This window comes from Harmonia axyridis, chromosome 4 (genome assembly GCF_914767665.1).
Source record: "Harmonia axyridis chromosome 4, icHarAxyr1.1, whole genome shotgun sequence".
Classification (NCBI taxonomy): domain Eukaryota; kingdom Metazoa; phylum Arthropoda; class Insecta; order Coleoptera; family Coccinellidae; genus Harmonia; species Harmonia axyridis.
In genome coordinates this window covers 27,250,333-27,277,872 of record NC_059504.1, presented here as the reverse complement: position 1 = coordinate 27,277,872, position 27,540 = coordinate 27,250,333, and the positions used below count along the sequence as shown (strand labels likewise).

Below are 27,540 nucleotides of genomic sequence, written 5' to 3'. Positions count from 1 at the left end.
GCTCAAATACACTTCTGATGTGTATTTGAGCAGGATTTATTTTGAAATTGAACGTTTGAGATTCTTCTCGAACGTTCAATTTCAAAATAAACAACAATTAAGGCCATTCAAGATCCGAAAATTTTCCCCAACTTCATTCCCGCTAAGATTCCATTGAATGAACTCGATCGACACTAAAAACTTCGTGATTGTTTGACAAAATTCGACCGATCGATTATGCAAATCGCCCGAAAGTTTATCCGAACATTGTAGAACGAGAGACGATGTTTATAAGCGAAAAGTTCGCAAGAATATCAGTTGATTTGGCCTCGGAAAGCTTCCGAAAATTGAAGTTTCCAGAATCTTATTCCCTCGATTTTCCAGGAGTGAATTATAATGTCGTCGTTTGCCATCGCAAGAAAGTCATCCTAACTGAATTTGCGGAATTTGTAGGTGAAATCGTCTAATAGATAAAAGACTTCCACTTTTAGAGGAGCAGGATAGAGTTTACTTATCTGAGCTGATTTCACCTTCGTCATAATTATATAATTTTTACCTTCAAATCTACAACGTCCTTCTAAATAATTAAATAACCTACTGTACTGCACATTCTCGTTCTCTTTTTCTGAGAAACTAGCAACAGTAAGTATTCATTTTCGACCACCTTCTAATTACGAAGCTGAGGTGAACCAAAGTTATGTATTTTTGAATGGGAACACTAAATTTCCGTGTCATTTTTTCAAAGCTTAATTTTTCCTGATTTCAGAATTATATAACATTGTCTGGTTTGTATCAATATAAATAATGGAAAATGGTCAAAAACTTTTTTCTTTGCAATATTTCTATGGTTTCAACTGTTGATAAGCACAGAAAAATAGAGGTTCCTATAACAAGAACAGTGTCCTTCCGTCAATCTGATTATTTCTATGCTTTTTACTAATTTATACAAAATTCGAATATTTTATACATAAATCTTTTATTTCAAAATGGATTCGGAAATAACGAAAAGAACCATATGAACAACTGTTTCAATCGAGAGAGTTGTAATGAGATATATGCATCACAACATTATTTTCATAGATATCCAAAATTTTTCTTCATTTTTCTGTGCTCATCAACAGTTGATCCATAGAAATATTGAGACTCAGATGAAAAAAGGGTTTTTGACCATTTTCTATTATTTATATTGATATAAACCATACGATGTTATATCTTTTTGAAATCATAAAAAAAATCAAGCTTTCAAAAAATTACACAGAAATCTAGTGTTCCCATTCGAATAAACATAACTTTGGTTCATAACTTCGTGATTAAAAACGCTGTCGGAGCACGCCACTGGATTCTACGTGAAAAAGTGCCTGCATAATGTTTTAATTTCATAGTTCTATCATCACTATTAACGGAGATATATAAATTTTTATCGATATCGCCATTTTTTCAATTTTCACTCGAAAACAAAAGAAGGTGGCCAAAAATAAATACTCCTCTTGTTAGTTTTTCAGAAAAAGAGAACGAGAATGGGGTATCAGATTTTGTCTATCTCCTTTGGTTTGAGAGTTGTAGTGCCCACCCTGTACAGGGTTTTCCCTGTATATATCATATCATTGATTTGATATTCCAACCGAAGAATTCTGACGTCGAAGGAAATACTTTTTTCCTTTACCATTTTTTTCCGATTCGGCTCAGTTGAAAAGATATGGGCTGTAGAAAATGCATTAAATAATGTAATTTTCAGTTATGGAATGGAATCGAAGGAAATTATTTTTGGAATATGGTTTTTACTGAAATAATGAATCTTTTCCGCACATAAAATTCCATAAAAAAAGTGTTTCTTTTGACCTCAGGAATATTTGGTTGAAATATATGTACAAGCAAAGACTCATCCTGTATAGTTGGGCTATATATTTCTGCTGACTGATGTCTGTCATATTTTCAAACAATTTACTGATTTACTGATTTCCATCCTTTGAAGAAAAAGTAGAGTTTCTTCTGAAAATCTGACCAGAACAAGACAACTGCACAAATGTAGCAAAAGTATCTGAAGCAATTTTCGCCGAAGAAAAACGAAAGTGCAGGACTAACTTTCTTCAATTTTTTTAAGGAAATGTTAGGGCCACAACTTCCTATTAGTGCAGCACAATTTTTATGAATATTTTCATAAGAAAAATCGAAATACAGATGTGCTGGGATGAGTTTTTTTTTTTGATTTTCGAGACTTCCTGTAAAACCCAAAAAATTTAGTACATGTACTAAAAATTTATTTCATCCGTTGAAACCCAATAAACATGTTTTGGGAAATATTCTCAAAGCCGTATGTAACAAAAAAAAATCAATCGTACAAAGTATCACAAACCTAGTACAGTACAACAAAAAATAGAAAATAACCCTTGTCTTCTTCCACTATGGAGGCTCCACGAATAGAATAGAATTCGTTAAATATCTAACATGTTTGAAATCCGATTTTACGTTCGTGCCGCCTTTCCTAACCATCCGCTTCGAGAATAGTTTCACAACTCTTCCTTTGACACGAGTCTTCATACATAACTAACATCGCTTGTGCTTCACAACTAGGATAAACCGTCCATTTCGTGAATATTTGCATTGACACGAGTAGATTTCCAAGTATTCTTGAACCACAGCTGTTATCCACTGGCCATGTCAACCTAGCTAAAGTCTAAAACAGCCATACTCAACGTGCGGCCGTTGGCCCTTTTTATGCGGCCCGAGCCACGGTATAGCCGAGTCATTCAATTTCCAAATTATTATTACAAATATTCATTCAAAATTACGCAAAAAAATCTGTATTAATTAATTCACTCATTTAATAATAATAATAATAATAATAATAAAGGTCTTTATTATTTAGACATTAGTTACAGAAAATATATCATACAAATAAATAGGGCGAGGTTCAGTGTGGGTAATTGCACATTTCTGTACAACCCCCACCTGTTCTTACACCTAACCCAAAATTCGAGAGTGGCACTGAGAAAATAAGAAAAAAAAAAGAAACTTAAATTAAATTCAATGGAAGAATTCACCTTTAATGATAGCAAATATATATATATATATATATATATATATATATATATATATATATATATATATATATATATTGCAACGATTTTGCACGCTTCATTCCATGTTACGCTACTGGAATTTTTGAAGACGCGGTAATTTGTCAATTAATCGTTTCATATCGTGTACTTTCGGTCGGATCGCAGATGCGCGTTCCTGGAGGGAATTTTCTGAAAGATTTTCAATGATGGTTGAGACTCCAGCAAGAATAAGTAGATTTAGTAGTAGATTTAGATTTCAGTCATTATTAATTCAATTTGAGACTCGGAATCTTATTTATCGGCGAGAATTGTGTCGGGATTCTCGGTAAGTGTTAACATGAATATTAGTATTCAACAAGTAATAATCCCACCAGAATGAATCAATTTAATTTGAAACAGTAGTTTTTTTTTAGAGTCATCCATCTTGTCGAAACGTATTTCAGGTTTGGTAGAGTTCTTTTTGTGTCAAATAATGTCAGCAAAACTCCTTCTCAGGTTTATTTGATAATAAATGTAATGATTTCTTTGTAATTTCTTGGTTAGAAATCCGAGAAGGAGTTGTAAATTCAGTTAACATATTCTGATATCATTTTTGTTCATTTTCTCAAAGCACCTCCCGTGGGATTAGAACGAAGAAAACCTCCCGTGGGATTAGAACGAAGAAACCTCCCGTGGGATTAGAACGAAGAAAACCTCCCGTGGGATTAGAACGAAGAAAACCTCCCGTGGGATTAGAACAGGAACCTTTCTTGGGATTGAAAATTATCAAGAACTACTTCCTTGAGATACAGAATTTGGGATAGTACGTATGTTAGACCACTTTACTCTCTGAATCTGAAAGAATTCCTGCGAAATACCTGGCATTATCACACCAACTTCGTTGAATGAGGACTGGAGTACTATAGCTTCCTGATAAGAATTGGTGTTCAGAAGGCTGAAGATAATATACAGAAGAGGTTCCATCCTAGTGGCAGAGTGGCTCATTTAAAATCGTTTTAAGTTAAGTTTCTATTTTATTATTTGTTTGGAGTGAAAAGGATCGATCATTGTATATTTTGATTTTGATTAAATTTGTAAAAACCTGGGTAGGAGTTTTGTTGCCAAATAAGCCAAACCACCCCTAGAAATTAGTCCTTAGAGTCTCATGGGCAATTGTAACGTTACACATTTTGGCGCAACAACGTGAGGCCCGAAAATTTTGGCAACTACTCCTATCATTTCGACCTTTTCAGTTCTAAAGTAATAATTTATCTTTGTTTAACTTTTTCTCTTTCTTTTGTCTCGTCTTTGATATTTTTCGTTGGTATCGGATTGACCACACGTGTCGTGATATATTTTTTCGTAGCTGTATATTTACATATAATTGTTTTTCTTGTTTATTTTGTCTGATAAAATGAATAATCCAGATTTCTTGAACGGGACTGACCTTGGCAATTCCCATGTCAAATACATAAAACTAGATCTGACCCGTGATGATGTTTCTACCGACTTTGACAAAACTGATGACAATGATGAATAATTCCTTTTTGCCTTTAACCTTTACTTCTTAAATTTGCTCCAGATACACAGATTATATGTTTTTCTTTATTTTTGACAATTATTATCGTTTATCTTTGTAGCATAGCTACTATTATCGTATCTTTGTAGCGTGGCTACTATTATCGTATCTTTGTAGCGTGGCTACTATTATCGTATCTTTGTAGCGAGGCTACTATTATCGCTTATCGTTGTACCACTATTAGTTTATGGTGGCTACAATTTATCTTATCGGTGTAGTATGGATACTACTTATATTTACCTTTAAATTTTTTGTTAATCTGACTGAAGTGTCTTTTAGATATGCAGAGCAAATTGATTTTGGCGTAACTGAGAGTATACTTTGGAAAAATTTATTATTTTGGGTCTGAACAGATTCAGTTTTTTTTTCCTTATTTTCTGTGTACTGTTGCAATATCCCGTTTCCCTATTTTTCCTTCAATTTTCATTTATCTTATCGTTATCGTTGCAAGTTATATACTTGCTGGCGCCCAACTTAACGTTGCTGTGAACTTTCAGTTATATCACTTCAATGGAGAGGGAGGTAGGGAAGTGAATCCTTGAGCTCAGTTGATTCATATACACGTCAGTTCAGAACATCTTTGTACACATTATTTGACTATTTTGAGCCATTTATGGCTGATTTTTCACAGACGGCGTTAATTATCTTTTACCTACTTTGTAGAATGTTATCGCATTTTTTCGTGGTCGATAAATATCGATTTTACCTTACCTTTTCATTACCGGATTTGACGTTATATTTACTAATTTTGGATTTACCTCAATTTAGTTTCATTATCGGATTTGACATCGTTCTATGCAAGAAACATAGAATGATGGAGTCATTTTTGAAAATTTTGGACTCAAACTAAAAATCTTCCATGCCCCCCCTTTCTGGTCCACCTTCGTCTCGGGTGCCAGGAAGATTTTTCTTGTTGTGCGACGGCACCTTTTAAATTCATTCACTTTTGTTTAGTTGAGACGGTTTTTTTAGTTTTCATTTTTATAACCACAGCACTGTTTACTTTTTAGTAGCAGTGGCTGAAATTTATATTGAGATTTTTGACGATAGGTCGTTTGGGCATGACTTTCCAGAATCGGTAGGATGATGGTATTTCACATCAGTGTGAAGTATCCTCATCCCTCTTTCGTTTTTTAGAGAGAGGCCTTCAGCAACCGACTTCTGTTTCACCTTTTCACTCAACTCTGAGTAATTTAAATATTTAGGGTGTAAAGAAGTTCTCATTGAGCTCCTTTACACTCATCTCTCTTTCGTTTTTTAGAGAGAAGCCTTAGGCAACTGAAGTCTGTTTCACTTTTTCCCTCATTTCCTTTTTCCTTAGTGCTCAGGTCGTTTCTAAATTTGGTTGACTATTTGTTCGATATATATTTTTTCAACTTGCCTTCAGCAATTGGTCATAATATTTGGCATTTCATATTTCAAATTAGTTACATTCGATAGGTTTTGGGTAAGACATGGTACGTTTGCGGAAATCTCCCTTGTAATATATTACACTGATTATAACTTTTATCATTTGCTCCAGTTGACAAGTCGGAGTATGTTTTCTTTTGACGTGCTGTGCTTGATCTGATGCCATCGAGTATTTTTGTTTTTGAGATATTCATACATAAAGAAAAAAAAAATTTTTTTTTTCTTTTTCCTGGTGAGAGGTGTGTGCAACGATTTTGCACGCTTCATTCCATGTTACGCTACTGGAATTTTTGAAGACGCGGTAATTTGTCAATTAATCGTTTCATATCGTGTACTTTCGGTCGGATCGCAGATGCGCGTTCCTGGAGGGAATTTTCTGAAAGATTTTCAATGATGGTTGAGACTCCAGCAAGAATAAGTAGATTTAGTAGTAGATTTAGATTTCAGTCATTATTAATTCAATTTGAGACTCGGAATCTTATTTATCGGCGAGAATTGTGTCGGAATTCTCGGTAAGTGTTAACATGAATATTAGTATTCAACAAGTAATAATCCCACCAGAATGAATCAATTTAATTTGAAACAGTAGTTTTTTTTTAGAGTCATCCATCTTGTCGAAACGTATTTCAGGTTTGGTAGAGTTCTTTTTGTGTCAAATAATGTCAGCAAAACTCCTTCTCAGGTTTATTTGATAATAAATGTAATGATTTCTTTGTAATTTCTTGGTTAGAAATCCGAGAAGGAGTTGTAAATTCAGTTAACATATTCTGATATCATTTTTGTTCATTTTCTCAAAGCACCTCCCGTGGGATTAGAACGAAGAAAACCTCCCGTGGGATTAGAACGAAGAAACCTCCCGTGGGATTAGAACGAAGAAAACCTCCCGTGGGATTAGAACGAAGAAAACCTCCCGTGGGATTAGAACAGGAACCTTTCTTGGGATTGAAAATTATCAAGAACTACTTCCTTGAGATACAGAATTTGGGATAGTACGTATGTTAGACCACTTTACTCTCTGAATCTGAAAGAATTCCTGCGAAATACCTGGCATTATCACACCAACTTCGTTGAATGAGGACTGGAGTACTATAGCTTCCTGATAAGAATTGGTGTTCAGAAGGCTGAAGATAATATACAGAAGAGGTTCCATCCTAGTGGCAGAGTGGCTCATTTAAAATCGTTTTAAGTTAAGTTTCTATTTTATTATTTGTTTGGAGTGAAAAGGATCGATCATTGTATATTTTGATTTTGATTAAATTTGTAAAAACCTGGGTAGGAGTTTTGTTGCCAAATGAGCCAAACCACCCCTAGAAATTAGTCCTTAGAGTCTCATGGGCAATTGTAACGTTACAATATATATATATATGCCTACTGATCATTCATGAGCTTTTTAAACAAATAAGATTTGAGCCTGGCTGAGGAAGAATGCACGACATTACTAGGCAGGGTGTTCATAACTCGAGTAATCTGATACGTGAAAGAAGACTTGAACATTTCAGTCGAGTGCATAGGAGGAGTGAGGGCGCTTTTAAATCTTACGTTGATGTTATGAACGTCTGTACGAAAAGTTATTTTGTTATATAGGTAAGGAGGCTTCCGAGTTTTCAAAATTTTATGGTATAGACAAGCACGATGCACATACCTTCGGTTTTTCATATTAATCCATTCATTTAATCTCAGGGTATGAGAAATTGGTTGACGCCTTCTTATCCCGAATATTAACCTCAAGCAACAATTTTGAAGCTTTTGGATCCGCTTCGCATCCACAAAACTTATACGAGGGTCATATACCACATCGCAGTAGTTTACATGGGAAAGTACCAAAGTATCACAGAGCATTGACTTTGTTCTCCGACACAGCACCGATCTATGCTGGAAAACCATCCTCAAGGTAGCATATGCTTTCTGTAATGATACGCTAAGATGATGCGAATATTTTAGATTTTGATCCATCCAGAGTCTCAAGTTCTTCACTTTGTCAGTAAAAGGTACCACATCAGATTCAAGTTTGATTGCATTGCCGAGTTTATTGAGAAATGCATCTCTGTTAATCCGAGAAGCAAATAATATGGCCTTTGTTTTGTTTGCGTTTAGTTGTAGGCAATGTGATTTTGAAAAAACTGACATATTATAAAGGTCGTAGTTAAGAGCTGCGATGGCTTGCTCCGCCTCATCTAAGCTAAAAGATAAATATACCTGCGTATCATCTGCATAGTAATGTTGAAGGCAAGAGAGGAACCTGAATGGGAATTGAGAAATATAAATACTAAACAAAAGTTGTCCAAGAATGGAACCCTGGGGAATTCCCTGAAAAATATCTATGAAATCCGAGACCTTACCAGAGCACTTTACAGCCTGACACCTTTCACTCAAATAGTTTGCAATAAGTTTAATTGCTCCTTTAGTGAACCCACTGAAATGAAGAATTGAGAGCAAAACCTCATGATTCAAAGTGTCAAATGCTCTGGAGTAATCAAGCATTACGAGAACTGTCAACTTGTTGTTATCCAACACTCTATATATATCATCTGTGATATGTAATAGTGCAGTGGAGCAGCTATGTCCTGGTCTGAATCCTGACTGTGTAGGTTGTATGATGTTGTTTTTATCCAAGTGCTTAAGAATCTGAATATGAATGGCCTTCTCTAAAATTTTCGAAAGAGTAGGCAGTATGCTAATCGGTCTCAAATCGTTGACTTGTTGAGGATTGGGTGTTTTTGGTACGGGAATAACATGAGCCTTTTTCCATATAGTAGGAAAAGTTGCATTTTTCAGACATTTATTAACTATATGTGTAATATGTGGTAGCAAGAAGGGTAAGCAAAGCTGTAATGTAGTTGAATTAATTCCATCATGACCCACTGATTTGTTTTTTATGTTTGTAATGATCTTAAGTACCTCAATCTCGTCAACCGTTTCAAACTCTAATTGTGATTGCTATTTATCTTTAACATTAGTTTTATAATAATTAATAATTTTCTCATCGGGAGTTGAACCTGGAATAGAATTAACGAAATGGTCATTCATTAGATTCACATTGTCAAAGTTACTAGGCAGCTGAATATCCCTCTTATCATGGTCATGAAAAATTTTTCTTATGTTACCCCACATATTTTTCGTGGATTTATTTTTTTCAATATTTATCTTACAAAAAATTTTTTTTTCATGCTTCACTATTCTAGTGACAAGGTTACGAAGTTGCTTATAATCCTTCCAATGTTGTAGATTTTTTGTTTTCTTAAACTTACTCAGAGCCTCATCCCTATCTTTCATCATTGCTTTAATGGAATTGGTTAACCAAGGAGCATACGTTTTAGTTATTCTAAATGTCTGGAACGGAGCATGAATATCCAAAAGTGCATTTATACTGTCAGAGAGAAAACCTATTTTACTGTCTACATCGTCCAGTTCATATATGGTATTCCAAGGTATACTCCTAAGATCAGAGTCAAATTGAGCATAATTAAAATTTTTGAAATTCCGAGTTGTTTTGTAACTAATTTTTTTCTGTTCATGCCCAATTTTCAGACTAAGGAATACTAATTCATGGTCACTCACCTCAGGGACATGTTTCGTACCAACCTCCTTTACCAAGTTCACATTTGATACTAGTGCATAATCGATCAATGTTGCTGTCTTATCAGTAATTCTTGTGGGTTGTTTAATCATTTGGACAAGTCCCAAACTTTCCAAAACTTCTGTAACAAACTCGGACTTTTTACTGCCGCAATCCAGCAAATCGACATTAAAGTCACCCAAACACAAAATGTTATCCACAGTTGGTATAATATCTGTAATAGTGGTTTCTAATTTATCGAAAAAATTCCCTATGTCTTAATTAGGAGGTCGGTAAACCACGCCAATAGCAAGAGTTTGAGATTTTAAAATTAATTTCAACCATAATTGTTCAATATCTCTACTAGACACTTTCGATTCAAACCTAATACTATCACGTAAATAGACACCCACTCCTCCCCCACGACGCAATCTATCAATCCTGTGAAAAAAATAACCTTTGATGTTAACTAAATTATTTGAAACTTTCGCATCCAGCCAGGTCTCACTAATACACAAAATATCTAAATTGTGAGATAAAATGATATTTTTCACTTCATTGATGTGTGGAATCAAAGAACGAACATTCAAATGTGCACACCTCAAGTTTAAATTTAATTTCATGAATATTATTTACTATGGCAAATAGGTGAACTCTGAAGAAAAACAAGCTAGGTTTGTATACAAACAAACGAACCTCTCCCATACCACTTTAATGAGAAAACAAATAATATTACAGCCCAATGAAATAATCAGAAGAAAAAACATTTTAAATGAGACAACAATAAATCAGCCCCTTGGACTATTCTTTAATATTATATCTAGTATATTTCAAATAAATCAACGTATTTCTATTACAAAGCAGCTCATATGAAAATAAACAACTCTTTATTTGAGGTTATGTTGAAGTCAGATTTGACAGATCTGTTTCAGACTTAATCATTTTTTTATTTTCATTTATAAGTGCATAAATAGGTATTACCTTTCAAAGTCCAACAATTTTTCGACCCTACAACCGATCGCACTTTCATAAACAAATCACGATTTTTGGTCGACAACATTTCACTGAGCACAAATGGGGTTCCTTTTAAGCATTTCTTAGCACGATAAACTTCTTCTTTAAACCATCTATTGACGAAAACAATGGATATAGGCCTTGGTTTCTTCTGATCAATACGCTTATTTCCAATACGATAACAATATTTGAAATCACCAGGAGCAGCTGTTATCTTCAATTTATTTCTAAATATGTTTACCACATCAGGTATTAGATTCTCCTTGTCTTTCTCGTTTAACCCATATAGTACCAGCATATTCCGCATTCTGTCTTCCTTTACTTGATTAATGTCGATTTCACATAATTTTATTCTGTTTTCAATGGCATTTAATTCTTTCCGAAATGCATTTATTGATTCCATTACCTTACTTTCAAATAATTCAATCGACTGAATATCCTCATTATGTCCCTCATGACTTGTTCCCGGATTTATTTTATTCTTCAGTTCGGTTATACCGCCCTGGACGAATTGCTCCAATTTATCCAATCTTTGCGATAATTCCGTATTAATGTCGGATTTATTCTTGCTCTTCATCTTCTACACACAATTATACAGGGTGTTTCCTAAACATGCGGCAAAAATTCAGGGGGTTGTACCTTGGACTATTCTAAGAATATTTTGTCCTTTGATGATTTTTGAAAAACCTATTTGTTTCGAAGATATAGGGGAAACAAAATTTCAGATAATAACATTTTATTATGAAAAATTACATGAAAATTCAACTCAACCTACAAAAACTGTTGAAAATGACCACCTCTTATAGCGATTCATAATAGTCAAAGATAAAATGTTAATTGCTAATACATCACAAAACGAATTCAAATGAAAACCGTGTTTAATCTGTATTCCTTTACCATCTGCACTTATCAATTTTTAGTCAAAAAACTGGCCGTTTTTAGTAATTGGAATGTTGTTAAACAAATTTAAAAATAAATTGTACCTACTTAGTGAACACAGTGCGGTACGCATTTTTATTTAAACTATTATTAATTTTAAAAATATGAAAAATGTTGTTCGCCCTGTATCTTCGAAACAAAGAGGTTTTTCAAAAATCATCCAAGGACAAAACATGCTTAAAATAGTCCAAGGAACAATTCCCTGAATTTTTGCCGCATGTTTAGGAAACACCCTGTATAATTAAACAACAAAAGCAAACTGTAGTATAATATAACAAATTAGCAGGGAGAAGGTCACGTCTTACTCAGTACGTACCATCTGCTCGAATCTTGTTATCTCTCTTATTGCGTACCAAAGAACACTATTAGGTACTACTCATACCTACTATGTAGCTGGGGCTCACACAAGGGTCGCCTAGCAAATACGCGCGGGTACAGTGATTTAATAAAACCGTCCCTGCACGCGCATGCGGGAAACGGCGACAGCTAGAGCATGCGCGTCTGTGACTTGTCAGTCAGTTAAAAGTTATAAAGCGCTTGCAACGATTGTTTTGGATTACTGTGGAAGTTTTTACGATATTTTTGAGAGAATCAAAATGGCTGGTATGTCTTCAAAGACCAAACGCCCATGAAAGGTCAAACCAGAGGAATTGATTATATGGATATTATTTGCACTTATGGATGAAAATAATATTGATATTAAAAAAATGGTTTTGCATAGATGGATGCCCATCTATGATTGGATCTGATGTTGGATTTATTTCACTCTTAAAAAAGAAATATGATTTAAAAAATCTGCTTTCATTTCACTGCATCATACATCAAGAAACCTCGCAGCACGTACCACTGTGTCAGAAATTGACGCCGTAATGAAAATCGTTGTAAACATCGTCAATTTCATTAGAGCACGAGAACTGAACCATAGAAAATTCAAAAGTTTGTTACAAGTATTAAATAATGAGTATGGCAATGTACTCCTACATACCGGAGTACGATGGCTGAGTAGGACTAAAGTTGTGGAGTGATTTTACGCTTTAAGGTACGAAATAATATTATTCCTACAGCAAAATGATAAAAATTTACGAAGAACTTGAGCAAGCCAGTTGGTGGTGTCTTTCAGCGTTTCTTTGTGATATTACAGAAAAACTTGGTGAACTAAATCGTCGGTTACAAGGAGAGCATAAACTCATTTCTCAAATGGCATGTAAAGTGTTTGCTTTCGAAGACAAACTCCATATGTACATGGAAGAAATATCATAAATAATAAAAAACTTCATAATTTCCCAACATTAATTGAAGCTGAACAAAATGGAATTAATGTGTCCTCAGAAAATCTGTTACACATTTCTAAGTATTTACTTTCTTTGAGCGAAGAATTCCAGAAAAGATTTCAAGATTTACGTAAAATGAAGAAATGTCTTATGTTGATTGAAAATCCTTGGCACTTAGAAGTTGCCACTACTACAGATCTTGCATCATTGGGTTTTTATTATATAAAAATATCTGATGAGCTGATCGATTTTAAAAATGATACCAATCTGGAGGCAATTTTCAAAGAGAAAAGATCACTGAACAATATGAAGAATTCTGGAAATTAGTACCGGATAGCTATGAGACCTCAAAAAATTGTGCACACTTAGTCATGATATTATTTGCATCAACATACCTATGTGAATCTTCATATTCAAAAATGAAATATGCGGAAAATGTCTACAGGTCTCGCTTACTGATTCGCACCTAGACGACCTAGTAATTATGTGCCTGATTTATCAAAAATAGTCAAAATGTGTCACAGTGTCAAAAATCACATTAATTTTTTAATAAATGTCTATTTTTCAATGTAAAGGTATAAGGAGAACTCTCCTGAAATCGAAAATAGGGAATACTACTTGCGATTTCAATAAAATTTGACTAATTTTTTTTATCGCATTTATTTTGGTTTGTACCATGATTTTTGAAATGTTTTATCAGCATTATTGCATGAATTATGCTAATGAAAGGCTTCAAAAATCATGGTACCTGCCAAAAAATTTGTTCAATATTAAAATCGTTTTCGTATTCAGGAGCGTTTTCCTAACACCCTGTATAGTTTTATCTTCGCATAATCCCCACTTCCCTAACAATATTATATGTAAAAATGCAGAAAAAACTTTGTCGATTTCGATGAAAGTTGGCACACAGATAGACCAGTAGAGCTTGAGAAAGCACTTAGGCTACTTTGTAATCGATTAAAAAAAAAAAAAAAATGTTGTGATAATGCGCGATTATTAACAACCGTGTTTACATGTTAGGTATGGTAGGTAAATTGCTGCGGCCCGCAAGATTAAACAGTAAAATTATGTGGCCCAAGGTAAAAAAAGGTTGAGTATGGCTGGTCTAAAACAATAACGAATATTCAGTGAAAATCAGTAACAAGGGTGCAGGTCTGGTGTGAGAAAAATAAATTTTAGATATGTATTACATTTAATAAAACTCCCTAGACATAATTTTTTCGAAAACAAATTAACTGTTATAAACTACATAAGATACTCTACTTGCTGCTGAAGCTGAAGTAGAAGGGATAAGAGAAATACCTTGTCATCGTTAATGACGCGATGAATGTAATGAATAACAGCTTGAGAAATATATATAATAATACAGGACAGAAATATTGTTGGAATTAATTTTTAATCCTTTAATCTGATAGATAAAATCATGATATTTATTTTTTTGATATGATTTCTGGCATATGGCCATTGCGGTTTCGAGTCAAACAGTTCATTCGATCAGTATGATTTTTCACTACTTTTCCAATAAATCTGTCCGTATTGCGTCAATGGTGGCTTGAATTGCTTCAAGAATTGCTGGTTTGATGACTTAACATTCTCCGTAATCGCAGCTCCTTCCTCATTTGGAAAAAATAAGCAGCCAGCATGTAAACTGCACCAAACAGTCAATTTCAATGGATGTAATGGTGATTTGTTAATGGCTTGAGGATTGTCTTCCATATAAGGCAATTTGGCTCATTGACTTTCAACCAGAAATGAGCTTCATCACTAAACACATCGGTAAAATGCCCATCTTCGGCCACTTTCAAATTAGCCTAAAATCAAAAATGCGACATAAACTATGATCTCTTAGCTTTAATTCTTGAACGAGCAGTATTTTATAGGAACGTAAGCCAAGATCCTCACGTAAAATTCCCTACGTAGTCGAAGGACACAGGCAAACAAGTTGAGTACATAAACGTATCGACATTTCGACGACTTCTTCAACACTTCGCGTTACTGCAGCAATAATAATAATAATAAAGAATCTTTATTTCAAAAGATCAATTAGAAAATCAAACAAACGAAATAGTGTCAAATAAAGAACAAATGAAGAAAATATTCTACTGAATGAAATCCTTCAGCTTGTAAGGTTCCAGTTCTATCAAAATTTTATGTATTTCCTTTTTAAACTCCTTGAAATTTTCCTCCCTTTGAATGTTCAAAGGCAAGGAATTGAATAATTTCAAACATCTATACTCTACTTGTTTCTGAGTGCTTGCCAAGGTATGCTTTGGATATGTGTGATTGAAATTTCTGATGCTGTAGTTATATATATACATCATAAATAGTAAAAATACCATTACTATTAAATACACCTCGACATGATTGTATTCTGTTCAAACCAAAAATAAGTCTGGTGGCCCTTCTCTGCAATACAAATATTGATTGTAAATTTCCTGATCCAAAGAAAATCGCCTCAAATCTCAATCTGGCTTCTATTATGGCATAGTAGACTGTCATGTAGTTATTGCCAATTTCAAGAGATTGCTGCTTTTCTTTGTCGCGCGGCAACTACCTCTAGAGATGCATTCAAGTCAAACTAGTGATTTTACTCACAAACTTGACTTGACTTGAAAATCAAACTTTTATGTTAAAAAAGTTTGACTTGACTTGATTTCTCTATCTTTAGGTTTGGCTTGAAATCAAACTTCTTCAAACAGGTTAAATATCACATTGCGCAACATGTCTGAACCTGTACTCTGCCATTCCGCAAATTAGTTATAGTTCATATATCATGTGTTGTGCGTTGTGTCTGAACTCGAAATGTCTCAACCTGAACTTTTTTCATGTAGCTTATGCAGCTCTCCGCTCGGAATACGTACCAGAACAAAGGGGAGTCTGATTTTGAAGATCCCTCCCTGCAAAAACTATGAGAAAAAATCTGTAGACGAGGCAAAAGAAAAATAAATATACAGATTTTTTTATGTTGCGGCAGGCGATTCCAAAACAATGAGAATTGCAAAGTGCAAATTATGTAAAAATAAAGAACAACGGTATATAATGCCAATGGTAGAACTATGTATTTAACGACATTTGATGAAGAGCCACAAAAATTGTATGAAGAAGAACTTCCGCAGGAAGTTACACTTTCTGGATCAAGTAATATTTATGGTAGTAACAATATAAAACGTTGGATCCAAAATTGTCAAAATAGTTTTTGGACGGCAGCTCCTTTTATCATTATAAGTAGCTAAAAATATGCGGTTGCTTTCATTGTAATTGTAATTTTTATTAGCAGGGGGTTCTATTGTCAGATTTCTTGTTCACAGCAAGTGAAGAGTACTTCACTTGCCGTAAAAAGTGAAGTTCTTCAGTAGAAGAACTTCACTTTTTACGAAGAATTTTGAAGTGACAAGTTAAAAAAAAATTAAAATAATGTATTTTTTGTTGATTTTGAAATAATGTAGGTTTTTTTTGTACCTATTTACTATATTTAACATAAATATTTTACCCATTCATATCCATTAAATAAATTATTTTTCAAACTCTTTCAAACTAGTTCATGACGAACAGTTTGAATTTTCAAACCTGTTACCATATTTTTCAGAAAGATTGACTTGAGTTTGGCTTAATTTCAAGTCAATCTCAAACATTCAAGTCAAACTTGTGCAACTCTAACTGCATCTTTCAATCGACAATATATCATTTTGCGCTCTTAATACACAAATAACTATTTCTTTGCGAGTCTGTTCAATTGTTCAGTGATAGGCCATTTCTTGAAAATCTTCCCTAATCAAAAGAGCAATCAGGCAGAATATAATGTAGATCAACATTGTCGTGCCGTTATCGTTATATCAAGACACGAAACCAACTTTTTCAATATTCCACCCTTGAGGAGTTCTCACGCGAACCAATCAAGAAATTACGAAAACCAATATAGACGACAGTTCGTGAGATGGAAATATAATTAAAGTGGGAAAGAGGAAATATTGATACATTACTTTCAATGAAGTTTGGAACGCTGCGATGATGATCGAGTTTATCAACTTTTCACGTTTTAGCAACTTATCACTCATAAAAAATTCAACTGAAAATTCAAATTTGGTATCGGCAGAGTTCATCGACTTTGAGGGGTATTTCTAGAAATGTATCAATTGTAGTTGGAGCAATATAGATAACAATAATAATGAGTGTTTATTTTTCAATAATATTGAATTATTTGATTCAAAGACAACAACACTTATCGATGTAGCAATTCCGAATAACAACAACATGCGCCAAAATGAGGTCGAAAAAATTTCAAAAGAGGTTCTGTTTACGTTAAATCGTGTGGTATATCCATACATCGAGCTCTTTTTTGTGATCAGCCTTATACAAATGGTTTCAAACGGTGTTATGTGCAATCTTTAGCTCTTGGGCTATACAAAATTACATAACAATGTCCATGCAAGGACACCGCCAGGAGCGGCATATTGGACATTTTACCGAGGCGCCAAATTGATTGCACGTGTCTTTCAGCGTCAATCTGGATATTTATGACTATGAAGCGGCACCTGTTTGATGGGAATTAAGTTTGTCGGTATTCCTGCCTGTTTTTTTATGAACGAATTATTTCTCATTCAAAATTTCTAAACATGTGATTTTGTTGATCTATGTATCCAAGGAATCTCCCATTTTCGTTTTCTCGTGCCGTTAATATTCACACACAAATTTTTGACTTGAATTATTTTATATAGTTAGCTATATACAGGATATCCCGGGAAGAATGCGACAAATGGATACATAAATGAAAGCCCTATATACAGGACGATGTTAATCTTAATAAGTGAAATTTCACAGTTCAATAACTCTTTAACAAATCGACCGGATAATTTCAAATGTTGTCAGTGTAGTCATTCTACTATCGCCTCTCAATATTTCTGAAATCGCGAAAAAATCAGATCCGGACTTTTTCTATTTGCGGAAATATTGGATCAGCCTGTACAGGGTGATTAATGATTTTTTCACGAATTCGTTACCTCAAATAACTAATTCATAGAGAAAATTAAAAACCATTATAGGCGCCGTCATACAGGGTGATCAATAAACATTGCCTTATGAGTGGAATTTCATTGTTCGATAAGTAGAATTGAATTCGAATTTAGCAGTTCGCAATTCCTGACGTCAAAGGAAATACTTTTTGCCTTTACCATTTTCTCCGAATCGGCTCGGTTGAAAATATATGGGCTGTTGAAAATCATAAAAAAAAATTTAACTTTCAGTTATATCTAACAAATAGAATGGAATAGGAGGAAATAATTAATTTCACGGCATTCGGTCAATTTTTCAATTCTGGAATAAGTACCTCCCCGAGCGGAACTCGAACCCGCAACCTCGGACTAGTAATTTGGAGGTTGCGGGTTCGAGTACCGCTCGGGAAGGTAATTTTTCCAGAATTGTAAAATTGTCTGAATGCCATGAAATTAATTTAATATGTAATAAACTTGTTCGATGTAGGTGAAAATGAGGTGATATCTACAGTTAAGAGAATGCAGAATTCATTTTCCTTCAGATATGATGAAATTCCTCTTAATGTAAAAAAATGCTGAAACTTCAAGATAGATGAATCAGGGGTATTCTCATCAAGCTGATTGAGAGTCGCCTGTAAACAGGAAACAAATGGTGATGCTGAAGATGGACGAAGAAAAAATGTCATCATCTGAAATAACTGTAGACACTGGCATACCTCAGAGCACTATAATGGAACCCATTCTATTTATAGTCTATGATGATAACCTTCCAGAAAATCTGAAGGATATGAACTGTCAAGAACTGGTAGAGAAAGATTTGGAAATAGATGCCTGCTTATATGCTGACACTTATGTTGTATTGTCATCTCACAGTCTTGAATCGGTAACAAATGGCTTGAAAACTACCATCGCATTGGTAACTGGTGTCTTCGAAAATCATTGTCTTTCAATTACGAAAAAAAAATGTAATATTGGTTATCCCGAATCCACTAGATCAAATAATATTTATATACCAATCAGCTTAAGCACACGACTTCTGGGAGGACTTTAGATGAAAAACTGATATGGGGTCAACTCTGTGATAGGTACTTAGGTACCAAAGCTGAACTCAGTGATTTACTTAATTCACTCAAGGCCCCTCAAAAATCAAGTGAATTTAAATATAATCAAAACAACTTATTTTTTAAACTTTCAAGCTCCTTTATATTATCGTATCGTTTTTTAGGGTTCTAGTTCATAGTCTGAACAAATATTTATAATTCAGAAACATGTTATCAAACAATGTTCAACGTTAAATTCATCCCATCCTGTAAAAGATTATTCAAATCAAATTACATCATAACATTGTCAACTCTGTACATCTATGGAATGTTACTTTTTTATGTTAACATCCTCATTATTTTGGAATAGGTATATAAAATACAAATTTAACAAGGAAAGTCCATGAATACCTACATATTTCTATCCCATTCATAAATACTCAAATACCGAACGGAGCACTCTATATACATATGTGTATTAGATGGAACAACCTTCTTCCTGAGGCTATCAGAAATAATAATAATAATGAAGGTCTTTACTCAATTAATTTCATGAAAAATAATAACAGAACTCTTACAACTATTGAAATAATTGAAAAGGCGAGATCCCGCGGACTGTATTCAATCTAACCCCCTGATTCTTTGACAAAAAAAAATAGAAAAATTCATCATAACAATCAAGCTTATACCAAACACTCAAATATATTTCAACCACCCAAAACATGACATAACTTGAAAAAATCATATAACAATTGTAAATATTCCAGAGTATAATGTATTACGTAGGTCAACATTTTCAATGCTGTTAAATTGTGAACCATATTAATATACAGGGTGTCCCGTAAAGACCACGTCAAACGGAGGGAGAATGTAGATCAAAGGATAACCCACCTGCTATGACAAAATTTCCATTATAAAAGTCTTACCGTTTTCGAGATATTTTTTTTTTTGAAAATAATGAATTTTTGCCCCTTTCAATAGTTTTGCATTTACGGTTGGTACAATTTTACATCTTTCTGGTTAATTTTTTCAGTAAAATATTGCTGAAGAATGATTTTAACGTTTTCATTAAAAACATCCTCCGAAAATTTTAAAGGGGGGCTATGAGAAATATTTTTATTGGAAATTTTGGTAATGGATTTTTTTGTTCATGAAGTTTAGCCCATCGTAGTGGGAAAAAAATGTACCGAGCTACTGCTGCACATTACACCAATAAATTGTCTATTTTATAGTGATTTCAAAGAGGTATCACACAAGTCATTTGTTAGATATGGCTATTTTCATCCAAATGGGTACGTTTCTGACAAATTCAGGTTTGTCAATTTTGTTAAGAAATCTTCGATGTTGCATTACTTAGTGAACAATGGCAATTGTTAACGTGCGAAAATATTACTCGCATAATTATTCACCTCAACGAAATTCAATTTTGTCGGCAAATTTTGGAAAACATCATGCAGATCCAGATTTTTTTAATAAGATCATTTGGAGCGACGAGTCTTCCTGTACCAAGGATGGGTACATGAACCTCCACAATTTGCATAGCTGGAATATCATAAATCCACACGAGGTGAGAGAAGGTAGATCACAATATCGATTCAAGATCAATTTATGGACTGGAATATTTAATGGTGCAATTTTGGGCCCGATCGAACTGCCGCCATCACTGAACGCAAACAATTATTTGGAATTTTTAACCAACCAGCTGCCCATTTTATTAGAAGATGTGCCACTGGCGCTGCGACGTAGTCTGTGTTTTCAACATGATGAATGCGCAGCACAATGCACATTACGTACTCGAAGTTACCGCTCATTTGAATAGAACTTATCCCCACCGGTGGATTGGAAGAGGAGGTGAAATTTTGTGGCCTCCTCGTTCACCTGACCTAAATCCTATAGACTTTTATTATTGGGGCTGCCTAAAAGACAAAGTATACGCAACACCCATACATGATGAAGCCGAATTGAGAGAACGCATCCGCAATTCGGCTTCATCATGTATGGGTGTTGCGTATACTTTGTCTTTTAGGCAGCCCCAATATTGAAAGTCCATAAGAATTTAGGTCTTCATGTACCCATCCTTGGTACAGGAAGACTCTTCGCTCCAAATGATCTTATTAAAAAAATCTGGATCTGCATGATGTTTTCCAAATTTGCCGGCAAAATTGAATTTCGTTGAGGTGAATCATTATGCGAGTAATATTTTCGCACGTTAACAATTGCCATTGTTCACTAAGTAATGCAACATCGAAGATTTCTTAACAAAATTGACAAACCTGAATTTGTCAGAAACGTACCCATTTGGATGAAAATAGCCATATCTTTTTTTTTTTTAATAACAAATGACTTGTGTGATACCTCTTTGAAATCACTATAAAATAGACAATTTATTGGTGTAATGTGCAGCAGTAGCTCGGTACATTTTTTTCCACTACGATGGGCTAAACTTCATGAACAAAAAAATCCATTACCAAAATTTCCAATAAAAATATTTCTCATAGCCCCCCTTTAAAATTTTCGGAGGATGTTTTTAATGTAAACGTTGAAATCATTCTTCAGCAATATTTTACTGAAAAAATTAACCAGAAAGATGTAAAATTGTACCAACCGTAAGGGCAAAACTATTGAAAGGGGCAAAAATTCATTATTTTCAAAAAAAAATATATCTCGAAAACGGTAAGACTTTTATAATGGAAATTTTGTCATAGCAGGTGGGTTATCCTTTGATCTACATTCTCCCTCCGTTTGACGTGGTCTTTACGGGACACCCTGTATTTAAATTAAAGATTTCTATCAAGCTTATAATTGTAATCCACCTTGTTATAGATGAATGTTGAGTTTTTTGACTTGTTTTCATTTTGTTGTTTTGAAATTAATCTGAAAATAAATCCTATGATTATTGTTTGTTTCTGTGCAATCAACTTTTTCAAAGATTTTAGTTGAAAATTTAATATACGATATTTTTTAGGTTTCTTCCAGGACTTATGGCTAGCATGCAAGAACTAGATCATATGATCTATAGGTAATAGATATAAAATAATTGCGTAGTGTTTTCTATTAACACGCATCTTCTAGCATATTTCCATGTGTGTTCAATTCAAATTGCTCTATATTTTCGCTGAACCATGGCCCAAAGGTTTAGGATAGGAGTACCAACTCCATGACCGAAATTAATAACGGAATGATAAAACTGCCATCTTACCGGGTTGATTTATACTTCGGACCATTTTAACGCCCCCAGATAACAAAATACGAAATATAATTCATTCTTACTCCTCCTCCCATTTTCCCCCATTTCTCCAAGTTACTCGTTTTTCTCCGAAAGGCACATCTCTGGGCTCTTTGCCGCTGATGGCTTATTCCTTAATACTTTGATTCCCGTTCTAATTAATTTAGGAGAGAATTCAACCGATTGTATCATTAGGGAATTTATTTCGACAAGATTGTTATTTATTCCTTTCGAAATATCTAAAGTTGTCAGGAATAAGGGCTGCTGCTTTTTGCTGCCGGGGAAAAATTGATGAGATAGATCGTTTCGAACGCCAAGAATTGCTGCAGAAATTATAATTAATCAGAACAGAATAGTTTGGTACATCTTATTCTAGAGGAGTCGCAAAATATTCTGCAGATCTAAAACAAAGTGCTAATTATAACCAATTATTCATCTCACAGTTGAGATATTTATCTCAACTCTCCAGGGGCGCACCCTGGAGTGTTTAGTAGGGTTATTTCTTTTTGAGTGAAACAATTCAATAAACTTAATCTTTATACATAAAATTTAAATGAAACATCCTAATTTAACCAATCGTTTCTGAAAGACACCATCCAATACAAAGTTCCTAAATAGTACGGATGCCATTCTCAGCCTCAATCTCATGGCCTCTATAACTCACGATAAATGATGAATACTAAAGTATCAAAATAAAATTCGAAATTTTAAGCGGTTTTTCAAATGGCTGTATTTTCGATAACAATGGTCGTATCTCAATCCGAAAAAAACCTTTTTGAAGCTTGAAGTTTATAGTTTAGAGATCTCATGATGAAAACATTTTTCAAGCAACGTGTACCGCTCAATCCTAATAAATACACTGTCTAAAATTTCTGCGAGATTTTTTCAGTTTTTATTTTTGGCCTATAGATTTGGAAATTTTTTTTCCAACTTGACCACTATATCAATCAATCAATCAATGTTATTATGGATGACATAACTTGTTTATTCAACTTCAATATCCTTTTTTCGAAATTTCGATACGGGCATTTCTCTCTGAAATATCGAACTTTGAATTGAAAAGGACCTTTTTGTCTTCAACCATCAATATCACACCAATCAATGTTTGCACAGAAAAATAGGGGATGTTTTGAAATCTTGAATGAATTCTCTACAAGAATTAGCTTTGGTATTCCCGGAAAAAAATTCTTTTCGTTCTCTACATTAATTTTAAAAGTTTCAATTTTCAAAAAATTTATTCAATAAATTATGTTATTGTTCTGTTCTGTTATTGTTTAAAATGCAGAAAAAACTTTAAAATTTAATTTCTTTGTTTTGTTGGAGATTATGAACATTTGAATCGAAAATCGCGATCTTTTCATTTTTTGAAAATTCGATCGGATGCAACAAGAAAACCGCTCCATGGATTGAATTGAAATTTTCTGGAATTTTTGTGGTGATATTGAACTGTAAAGAGCACATTCACATGGTTTTTTCTATAGTTTCAATTTAGTGCTTGATTATCCAAAAAGCCTCCAAAAGCCCTTTTTTTATCAACTTTTCAAATTGATGTAGAGAACGAAAAGAATTTTTTCCGGGAATACCAAAACTGATTCTTGTAGAGAATTCATTCAAGATCTCAAAACATCCCTTAAATTTTCTGTGCAATCATTGATTGGTGAGATATTGATGGTTAAAGACAAAAAGGTCCTTTTCAATTCAAAACTGGATATTTCAGAGAGAAAAACTCGTATCGAAATTTCGGAAAGAGGATATTGAAGCTGAATAAACAAGTTATGCCATCCATATAGTGGTCAAGTTGGAAAAAAAATTTCCAAGTCTGTAGGTCAAAAATAAAAACTGTATTCATTAGGATTGAGCGGTACACGTTGCTTGAAAAATTTTTTCATCATGAGATCTCTAAACCATAAACTTCAAGCTTTAAAAAGATTTTTTTTAAATTGAGATACGACCATTGTAATCGAAAATACAGCTATTTGAAAAACCGCTAAAAATTTCGAATTTTATTTCGATTCTTTAATTTATTCCACTAGTACATATCGCAAAAGTTAAAACCAAGTGTTATTTACTAAGAATTCACAATAAATAAGTCGGAATACGAATACAATATGAATTTACTAATTCCAAAAATACAACAATTATTTCCCCTCTATATGTATATATTTTTCCGCCTCTTACACCATCAACATCTGGACTCGCAAAGCATTCCAGCTGTAATATACCTGCAATGAGAGTATTCCATTCTCAGACTGAAAATGCAATACAGAATAAAAAACCCACTAAGCTCAAATCGGTATGTGATTCACGTCCACTGGCACGTTAAATCCATTATTTTCCCGTCAATCTATTATTCATAAAGACTTCCAATTTCCTATAGTTGACAGCGACACTTTTATTTTCCAGGTAAACAACGCTAAGTTCAATTTGGAAAAAGCAATAAATTTCAATTAGATTGGACGACCCGATACAGGGCCGTAGCCAGGGGGGGGCATTATGGGGCAATGCCCTACCTTTAATTTTCAATGCCCTACCTTAAAAAATAGTAACAATTTAAATAATATTCAAAGGAAATTTCATTATGTGACGTGAGGAAAAAATTATCACTCGCAAATCAATTCTGAATTAATCACGAGTTGTTAGAGATTGCGAACTACATCAATAGAGTGCACCGTGGTCATTGTATATATACAGCACGCTGTATTTTCAGAAGCACCTCATGTGCTTATTTTCTTGATTCCGCACATAGATGGCATTTGAAGTATGTATGGGACCTGTACTGGAATATACGCCCCTTGGTAGGGGGATCCCCATATAACCCAAAATAGAGTTTAGCGAAATAATTGTTTGTTTATTGAAGTGAAGTGAAGTGTTGATTGACTCATTTAGCGATGGATATAAGGACTTTCTTTACCAAAAAACGAAGAGTTGAAGAGGGAATTCATCACGATGAACCCCATTGCTCAAAACCCACTCCTAGTTCTATGGAAACTAGTTTGGCAAAACAGGTTGGTAGAAATAGAATTAACTATGGTATTCCTTCGGATATTGCACGAATCGGAGAACCGATAAAACAAATTATTTTAAATATATATCCCAAAGAAAATAATAGGGCCTTTGTTGCGGATTGGTTTAAGCGATATAAATGGTTGCAGTATTCGGTCGAGAGAGATGCTGCTTTTTGCTATCCTTGTCAACAATTTTTACCCCATGGAAGCAAACAAAGTTCTTATACTTCCACAGGATTCAGAAACTGGAAAAATGCCAGTGATACAAGAACTGGGTTTCCAAAACATGAGAAATCAATTCCTCATACACAAGCCATGGCGATGTGGCAAGACAAACTACGCAGAATATCTACAGGTAGCAGTGTCGAAACTTTGATAAATCATGAAGTTTTAGAAAAAAACCGGTATTACATGAAATCAATTGTTGAAGTTATACAATTTTTAGTTGTCAACGAGTTAGCTTTGCGAGGAAATTATGTTTTGGAGGAAAAAAAAGAACAAGGATTATTTCAGAATTTATTTGAATACACGTGCATGAAAGATCCGAATTTGAAGGAGGCTTTCAGCCATATACCACAAAATGCGACATATCATTCACCGGAAATTCAAAACCAAATAATTCAAGCAATGGTTCAAGTAGTACAGAACTCCATTGTCAAAGATATCAAGGAATCTGACGTGAATTGGTTCACTCTAATGGAAGATGGAACGAGGGATAAGAATAATCGTGAAAATATTGCTATAGCAATACGTTACGTTAAGGATGGAATCGTCAATGAGTCGTTGCTGACAGTTACAACAACTGAACATCTTGATGCAGCAACATTTACCGAATTAACTTTAAACACTCTTACGAAAAATGGCATTGATCTCTCCCGTATGCTAAGCCAATGCTATGATGGAGCAAGTGTTATGAGCGGAAAAGTTTCAGGAGTTGCGACTAGAATAGAGAATCAATTGGGCCGAAAAATTCCTTATGTCCACTGTTATAACCACCGCTTACATTTAATAGTTATCAGGACTATCTCTGAAATGACTTTCATCCGTTTATTTTTTGATCAATGCATCATGTTACATGAGTTCTTTCATCATGGAAAAATAGCTGCAATGTATGGTGGAAAAATAATTGGCAGATTACTCGAACAACGTTGGTCAGGACACTTGGCGGTTACAAAAGTTGTAAACGATAATTATTCAGAGATTTTGCTAACTTTAGATAAAATGAAAAATGACAGATTCAATGGTGACGACGTTGCCAAGAGTGTCGGCATCAAAAAAATTATGCTTAATTTGGAATTCCGAATGGCTATGGTTGTGGCCAAAAAAATACTATCCATGCTTCAGCCTGCAGATGCAAGTTTACAAGCCCGAAGCGCAGGATTGAAAGACGCCCTAATAATCATAAATTGCGTCCAAAATGAAATCACAAAATTGAGAACAGATGAAATGTATCATCAAATTTTGGAAGAAGCTAAATCTATGACAAGCATTGATTCTGAAAATAGGACTCACACCCAAAAAAGGCAAGTCAGAAGATCTAATCGCATGGATGACTACTTGATGTTTGACTCTTCCTGTTCCTCAACGAAACAAAATGAAGAAGATCAACCATTTAAATCTGAGTATTTCGAAACATTGGACATACTAGTTGCTGAATTACAGAGAAGGTTTTCAGACAACGATGATCTGTTAAATTCTGTAGCGAGTCTCGATGAGTTGGATGTGAACAAAATGGAACCTTTGAAAAATTTAGGTGAGTGTAAGGCAATTAACAAAATGATGTTGCTGCTTCTAAAATATTACGCTTGTTTATTCATATTCAATTCACAATTTAAATTAACTTTTCAGGTATAACAATTCCATCAAATGAAGAGGCTACAGTGGTTAAAGCTTATTTGAGTCGTCGTGAGGATAAAACAGAAGACATAGTGCAAGTTTTGTACAGACAGCGAGAGGCTTTCAAAGATACATATGAACTCTTTGCATCTGTGGCGACCATAGGATGTAGCACTGCTGTTTGTGAATCTACTTTTTCAACCTTAACTGCAATCAATAGACCTCAGAGGCTGTCAATGAGTCACGAAAGAATGGCAGGCATGGTATTTCTGGCCTTTGAAAAGAGAAGGACTCAGTCTGTTGATCTGAATGAAGTCCTTCGCATATTTAATAATATGACAAATCGAAGGATTCAGCTGTTTTGAGGAAGTTTTTTATCATCATTATATTAATCACAACATGTTGAAAGAAATAATATAAACTGAAGAAATAAATATTTTTATATATACATACTACCATACACTCAAAAGTAGGTACGATGAAAATTGATTCATCAGATCACATCGAGTACAATTTTTTACTTCTGCCCTACCTGTAACCTTCATTGCCCTACCTTAAATTCATTTCTAGCTACGGCCCTGACCCGATAGCAACAACTTTCAACATGTCCCGTATTTGGCCAATCTAGAATTCCGTAGGAAGGAAAGCTTAGGAAATGC

At 34.1% G+C, this 27,540-nt stretch overlaps 2 protein-coding genes across 2 annotated transcripts; one reads left to right on the top strand and one right to left on the bottom strand.

Moving 5' to 3' along the window:
* Window positions 1-8,537: 8,537 nt before the first annotated feature.
* Window positions 8,538-11,165, bottom strand: LOC123677920. Its single transcript, XM_045614659.1, has 2 exons — window positions 10,544-11,165; window positions 8,538-9,704 (listed from the first exon to the last, which is right to left on the bottom strand). The coding sequence occupies exons 1-2, from the start codon at window positions 11,151-11,153 to the stop codon at window positions 8,944-8,946; spliced, it is 1,371 nt and encodes a 456-aa protein (XP_045470615.1). The 5' UTR covers window positions 11,154-11,165; the 3' UTR covers window positions 8,538-8,943.
* Window positions 11,166-24,504: 13,339 nt separating this feature from the next.
* On the top strand, window positions 24,505-27,329 carry LOC123678333 (zinc finger MYM-type protein 1-like). The gene is made up of 2 exons (XM_045615316.1): window positions 24,505-26,798; window positions 26,894-27,329. The coding sequence occupies exons 1-2, from the start codon at window positions 24,929-24,931 to the stop codon at window positions 27,244-27,246; spliced, it is 2,223 nt and encodes a 740-aa protein (XP_045471272.1). The 5' UTR covers window positions 24,505-24,928; the 3' UTR covers window positions 27,247-27,329.
* The last annotated feature ends 211 nt before the right edge of the window (window positions 27,330-27,540 follow it).